At 36.3% G+C, this 6,910-nt stretch overlaps 1 protein-coding gene across 1 annotated transcript; it reads left to right on the top strand.

The window, feature by feature from the left end:
* The first annotated feature begins 139 nt into the window (after positions 1–139).
* On the top strand, positions 140–5,634 carry cd68 (CD68 molecule). The gene is made up of 6 exons (XM_051898922.1): positions 140–378; positions 1,377–1,909; positions 2,072–2,191; positions 2,779–2,848; positions 3,444–3,614; positions 4,789–5,634. Exons 1-6 carry the CDS (start codon positions 333–335, stop codon positions 4,926–4,928), a joined length of 1,080 nt encoding a protein of 359 aa, XP_051754882.1. The 5' UTR covers positions 140–332; the 3' UTR covers positions 4,929–5,634.
* The last annotated feature ends 1,276 nt before the right edge of the window (positions 5,635–6,910 follow it).

Here is a 6,910-nt window from a genome sequence, read left to right as displayed (position 1 = left end):
ACGATATAAATGTACCATTAAAAAGTGCTTCTAAATGTTACAACAGCGAGACAGTGACAAAATCCTATCGTCTGTTAATTTTCGTTTTCTACGAAGCAAGCTAACACGGTCACTGTATTGAATTTCAGGGACGCTTGTCTCACTGACTGTGATTGGACAAACACTCTAAGCGAGTTTGGTAAGGTTGAACTTCCTTTACTTTATCAGTGGTTTCGTTTCAGGCGAATAAGTGCGGTGTGCTACAGGCTTTCGACACCAGTTACTTTCGCAACATCACAGCTGACGGCTCAGACAGTTTTTGTGTCAAGTTCCAGCGGAATAAAGGCGTAAAAATGGGACACGGATTATTATTGATCTCGCTTTTTATTGCTGCAACAGGTAAAGGACACCATTTTACTTTATTAATCGCTTTGAAAGGAAATGTTGACTTGTGCGTTTACCGTGTGTCCACCATTAATACTGTATGATGTAGGCTAGCCTACTTGGTACTGAAATATTAGGCTACTGAATCGCACTGCACTATATGGAACTTGAAAGAATACTAACATATGGTATGGTATTTTAAATGAACATATGTCCAAAAAAGTGCAAACCAATATAAAACTGATTGCTTTCAACAATAAGGAAGTGGGTAATTTAAGCCTAATTTAATTATTAATAATTAACTTTTGTGACTAGGTTTAAAAAAAATGACATTGAAGAGATTTATTATTTGACACTTTTCGGAAACTAGTTTCGATTTCCTATGAAGAGAAAAAACTGAGGTCACATTTTGTAGTTACACGTCAAAACATTATAAAGAGTAAAGAGTTAGAAATATCAATAGCCTTAATGTTTTTGCTGAAGTTGGGATAATGTAGTTTTCTTCAATTAATATTTAAATAGGCTGACTAGTCCAGTTCACAAGTCACAAGTGTACCCAAGTGTAGTACATTTATGTCTAGTGGTAAACTGAACTTTCCCTAAAGCAAAGAGAGTGTCATTACTTTGTCAGCATTTTCTATTATGCGGCTAATCTAACAATCAAACATCACGTGAAATTGGCTGATGTAAATTATCACATTTCCTTGTTGGGAAATTTTAACGCGTGTGAACTTGTGACAACGCGCGCGCGCTTGGGAGGAAGTGAATGTATATAAACACCATGTGCAAAACAGTTGGAGGCTCTCTGTAAAGTGTGTATTTTACTTCCTCACCAAAACGTTTAACTAGCTACACACACACACACACACACATATATATATATGGTAATTATTATTTTTATACAGGTTATTTATATTTTTCTAACTGAGGATGTTACTGAATTCTTTTGTCAGATTTAGCTTCCCTTTGGGAACAATTTTTCTCACATTTCTTGTCTGCATCTTTTTCCTCAGCTCTCACCTCAGGTGAATATAGTTCAACTTTAATGGCCAAGGCAACCCCTCCAACCATTCCGCTTACCACGAACACAACAACTCACTCTCCGAACACAACAACTCACAATCCGAACACAACAACTCACAATCCGAACACAACAACTCACACCCCGCCCACAACAACTCACACCCCGCCCACAACAACTCACTCTCCAAACGTAACAACTCACTCTCCAAACGCAACAACTCACAACCCGAACTCAACAACTCACAACCCGAACGCAACAACTCACAATCCGCCCACAACAACTCACTCTCCAAACGTAACAACTCACTCTCCAAACGCAACAACTCACAACCCGAACTCAACAACTCACAACCCGAACGCAACAACTCACAATCCGAATACAACAAGTCCCGCTCCAACCAGTCAACCAATACCAACGCCACACACCAATTTGACAGTGGGGAGCTATAATGTTACTGATGGAAAGGGCAAAATATGCATTCTGGCTAAATTGGCAATCGGGATCCGTGTGAACACCAGTACGGTAAGATGTTTTCTGTTGGAGCCATAGATCTACGGTACATCCAAATGTGATTCCTGCTTATTAAATCTAAACCACTTGTATCTTTCACAATGTCTACCTTGTCATTTTTCCATATTCCATATAAATATTATCCATTATTCTGAAACATTTCTGTCTTTCTAGATTAATGGCACGTTCATTGTTCAGCCAAGCATAACTACTCCCAGTGGAAAATGTGAGGATAATACAGCATATATCACTCTCAAGTTCAAAGAAGGCACTTTAATCCTAACATTTAATAATGTAAGTCTGCTTATGGATTTTCAAAAATAGCCTATTCTAAATAATGTTGTCATGTATGATGGAATTTAATCAAAATGTTCATTACTTCCAATGTGGCAAGTGGCAACAAAAGATTCCATAAACCTTTTTTATCTGTAGTTTGTTTATATCAGGCTAGTGGTCTTTATTGGCAATACGAACTCAAGTATCTTTCAGTACAACCTGAGTTTGTGTTGTCTGAAAATGGGAACTTTAAGGCACTTTAGGGGGAAGTATAAAAGATTGTGTTATTTATTCTCTACCTAATAGCAACCTGAGCCACCTCCCAGCAACAAATAAACCAATAAGCTATAAGCTAAACCAATAAGGCACCGGGTGTTCTTAGAAGATTGATTATGATATGGTGACCCACATTATATCAGTATGCTGCAGTTATGAAGATAATGTTTGTTATTCATTAAGGGTCGGGTTTATTGATTGTTACAGGATTGTTGTTGTGATTTGAAAATTGTGTGATGGTTTTACAATACATTATGGTTCTTATTCTATTGTGTTTGTATATTTTGTTGGTTAATATTCTAATAATCTTTTTTTCACTGACTTTCCAGAATGAAAAAACAAAAAAGGTCTACGTCGATGATGTGGAGTATAAATTGACCTATGCTTTCAAAAAAGGAGGTACATTCCCTGCCATATGACTAGTACCATTTGCCTGTACAAAACACAATAACACATATCCTCAATTGTCAGCAATTTATTCACAGGACTTTTAACTTTTACCTGTATACAGTTTTTGCATTGGACATCTAAATAAAAAGGTTAAATATTAGTATTGGTCTATTTTAACTTTAATAAGTTATTGCTAACTTATTGGTTTCTCAAAAATCTACTGAAAACAGAATTCTTGCCTCAAAATAGCCAAGCTTCAATAAAACAAATAAACAGTAGGCAGGTCAACCAGTTTGGCGACAATTAATGTCACATGCTGACAAGGAAGAATAAGGAAGTATTACTGTCATTTTGGTTACAGTAAATGTCGTCTTTCCCTCATTGTGAAAAATCCATGTATGTAAATGCATTTCATTTTGAATTCAAAAAACAATATGACCTTGCATAAAGACTCAAAGATATTTAGTTTTTATTTCTATGTGAATAAATTTTCCCTATTTCAAACATGAGTGGTAGTGGTAGAGTTTTGACTATAATTATGACTATTATCATTACAATTATGTTTGTGTGATTGATCAAATTATTTTTATTTTTGTCTACAAAGATGTAACAACGTACAGTGGGAAGAACAAGTCTCTTGAGCTGTTTTCTGCAGCTCAGGGTCACTCCTACTCCTGCACTGCTGAGACTGTGTATATGGGGAACGGTGTGAGTCTAGATCTGAGCAATTACCGACTTCAGGCCTTCAACATCAAAAACGACCAATTCGGTGCACGTAAGTATAGAGTAATGACACTTCAGTATCTTAAAGCACCCCATCCTTGTAGTGAATGACACTCGACATCAAGTTATGTTGCTATTTGGACTATACTCTTTGCCTTTTTTATGCACCGTATAGCTTATGTTCTGGTGACTCTGATTTTGACAAGCAAGACATGTTCTAGACATATTTTGCTGATCCTGGAACAACATTTTAACCCTACCCCTAAACCTAACCCTAATATCAGAGGGAAATGATAAGTGAATAACACTGATGTAGAAGCAACAAAACCCTGGTTTTAGGCCTAAACTTGACATAAACTGTAAACTTGTCCCTCAAATCTGTTTGGTTGATTGGAATGTTGTCCAAGGATCAACAAAGATGTTGCACTTGCCGAAATCAAGTACACCCTTATGTCATACAGACTTCGTACAGCTTGTTTTCAAACATTGTTGCAAATGTGGCAATGCAAAGGAGCTGGTTAGACCAGCCAGATAACTCTAAACAACCGGTGCTAAAAAAAAGGTACGCCTGATATAAAGTCCAAAGGCTACCTAACATATTATTAACTAATGTGGATCTTGATCCCTGCATGCTTTTTTAAATCATATGAAAGTCTACTACTTTTTTAAATAGTTTTTTTTTCTTATTTGACATGACAGCAACTCTTGTTAGCTTTAAAAGTCATGCAAATTAAAATATTATCTTTAATACAACTGTAAATGAGCAGTTGTGTCTACAGTTTTTGGCCACCTGTTTAAGTATTTTTGTATCTACTGAATTATTGCTATTTTAAGACTGGAAAACACTACACAACTTTTGCCCAAATTTACATTCTGGATGAGTCGAAGCTAGTTGCCAAAAGTCAGAACCAGTCTTCGGATTTGAGTTGACAGATTTTACAGCGTGGTATATAATGGCCACAGACTCTTTTCTTTTTTTAGTTTCAGACGATGATTCTTTCCAGTCAGAGAATCAAACATGTTTGATATTGTGGTCCTCAGATCTCAATCCATTTACAAAGTCGGCAAGTTTATGATGCCTAGTGTTTTAAAATCTGTTCAGATTTGAAATGTTGAGTGGTGTATTCCAGCCTTTAATTTTTGCCAGTAAAACTAGAAAATTGACTTTTCATTTCTTACAATGAGATTACAAAGCTGACTGTGCTCTGTTTGTGTTTGTACAACAGCGGATCTATGCAAGGCTGATAAACCTGACTACCGTGTCGCTATCGCCGTGGGCATAATCCTCATCATTCTCATCGTCATTGTAGTCATTGCCTATCTTATCAGCAGGAAACGAAGAACTGATGGGTACCAGTCACTATAGAGGCCTATAAGTCCTGATTTATGAGTATATCAGCGATTCCAGTTTACAGGAATTTTAATGCTGTTATGTATGAATATTACTTATGTACCGATGAACATGGATGGCTTAGGATCTGTCCAAAAAATGTTTACTATACAGAGACCGTGTGCCTCATCCTAACACAAGCTGCAGTTGACTGCACAATTTCTACATAACTATAAGATCATGATACAACCAGTGCATGCCTTATTTAGCGCACCTTCATAAAATAATCACCTTTTTTAAAAGAACCTAACCTAATACTGACATTACAGAAGGATGTGCAAAATCTACTCTTGCTCCAGATTGTGTAAGTGTTCTTTTCTATAGGTGCTCTTCACTGCTTGTCACATGCTTTAACATTTTCTGTGATAGGCTGATAAGCCAATGTTAATCTGATAAATATGTCCAAATTTGTTTTTAAACCTAAAGGGCTGCATAAAAGGGAATCCAGTTGCTTACGTTTATGTTGAAATATATATAGGCCTACATTGTGTTTTGTAATTAATAATAGAAAGGATTTTTCTGCATCCTGGTTTTCTTTCTGATGTGCTTTACTATACTGTATTGAGACCATATCCTTTAACTCCAGCTGCATTTATGCACTGAATCCACTGAATAAGGGGAATAATATGTAATTTTGGAGACAAATAATAAATAATTTCATGGTAAATGTCATGGTAACACATGTTTAGAGTTGGTCTTGATTTGTCTTTTTTACCCTGCTTTGCCTTGTGTGAGTTTTTGTAATTTACTCACTTTAATTAATTTCATGTGGATTACCTTTTGTACATTAGTGCAAATAAACAAAAACAACAAAAAAAAAACCTAAAGATTTTTGTTCACTTGGCTGCTAATTCTGTAGAAATGGAAGTGGAACAGGGGAAAACACAAGCATTATTTTTGGCAGTGCAGATGCAGAATCACTTAAAAGCGTTTTTTAGAACAGGTTTTTTTTTTATTGATTTAACCCAAGTATGTGTCCTCACTTTTACTAAAAATATTTAAAGCAATATAGCTAAAATCAGCCTCCAAATTCTGTATTTTTTTTTTTTTCTAAATTTGTTTTTGATTTTAGTAAGTCCTTCTTGAGAGAATCAACTATTTTTAACCCTTTTTATGCCTTTATTCATGCTATATGGTTAAATATTGAGAGGTTTTTTTTTTTGTGCCATTTTCAAACTGCGTGCAATCGAGGTGACGCTCGAGAGCTCGTGCAGCGTGGCTGCATCTTTACCTTGGGAATTGTTAGGAAATTTGAAACCAGATACACTAGTCTTTTCTGCCTCATCTTAAAGTTGTCTTTCTCTTTCAATACATTTAACCTTGTATATTCTTGTATCTGTGCAGCTCAGTAGTGTTCATTGACATCTCTATAGAGAATGAGGAGTTACATCACGATGTTTTCACTCTGCGTTGCATTTCGGGAAGGCGCCGCCATATTAGCAGGATACGCTATCCGTTGCTATGGTAACTTCTTCAGCGAGCCCGAGATAAAGAGCAACAGAGAGAGAGCAGATTAATTTAATAAATACATTTTGCGATACAGCGCAGTTTTATGGGAATACATGGAGAAGGAGAAAGTGAAAGGAAAGGGGCTCTATCGGGAGAGACTAAATAACACCGCCAAAGCAGCGTCATTTAGAGAAAATGCTTGACTTTAAAAGCATCGACCCGTGCGACCTGCGAAATACCCAGAAGCACCAACACCTGTCACATACCCTGACATCGTCAATTGCCTGGTTTATATGGTATCAGTGCCTACACAATGCAAGAGTTCAGACCCTTTAAATCATTAGAAGCATATGAACAATTCTGCTGCGGCTGAATTACAAACCCACAAACCTGTAAAATGCGAGAGCTCAGTCATACTTGATAAGGAAGGTTGCACTCCACTTTTATTACAGTTCTGATGCTTATTATTGTAAAAATAATAATATTTTCGCCTACTGAGTCATAGACTG

This window comes from Ctenopharyngodon idella, chromosome 7 (genome assembly GCF_019924925.1).
Source record: "Ctenopharyngodon idella isolate HZGC_01 chromosome 7, HZGC01, whole genome shotgun sequence".
In the NCBI taxonomy this organism is placed as follows: domain Eukaryota; kingdom Metazoa; phylum Chordata; class Actinopteri; order Cypriniformes; family Xenocyprididae; genus Ctenopharyngodon; species Ctenopharyngodon idella.
Note: the sequence above shows the minus strand (reverse complement) of the source record. Positions and strands in the feature narration are given on the sequence as shown.

Coding starts and splice junctions, on each gene's coding strand:
- cd68 (XM_051898922.1), top strand. CDS start 333: ATGGGACACGGATTATTATTGATCTCGCTTTTTATTGCTGCAACAG. Junction 379..1,376: donor GCTTTTTATTGCTGCAACAG/GTAAAGGACACC, acceptor CTTTTTCCTCAG/CTCTCACCTCAGGTGAATAT. Junction 2,192..2,778: donor TAATCCTAACATTTAATAAT/GTAAGTCTGCTT, acceptor CTGACTTTCCAG/AATGAAAAAACAAAAAAGGT.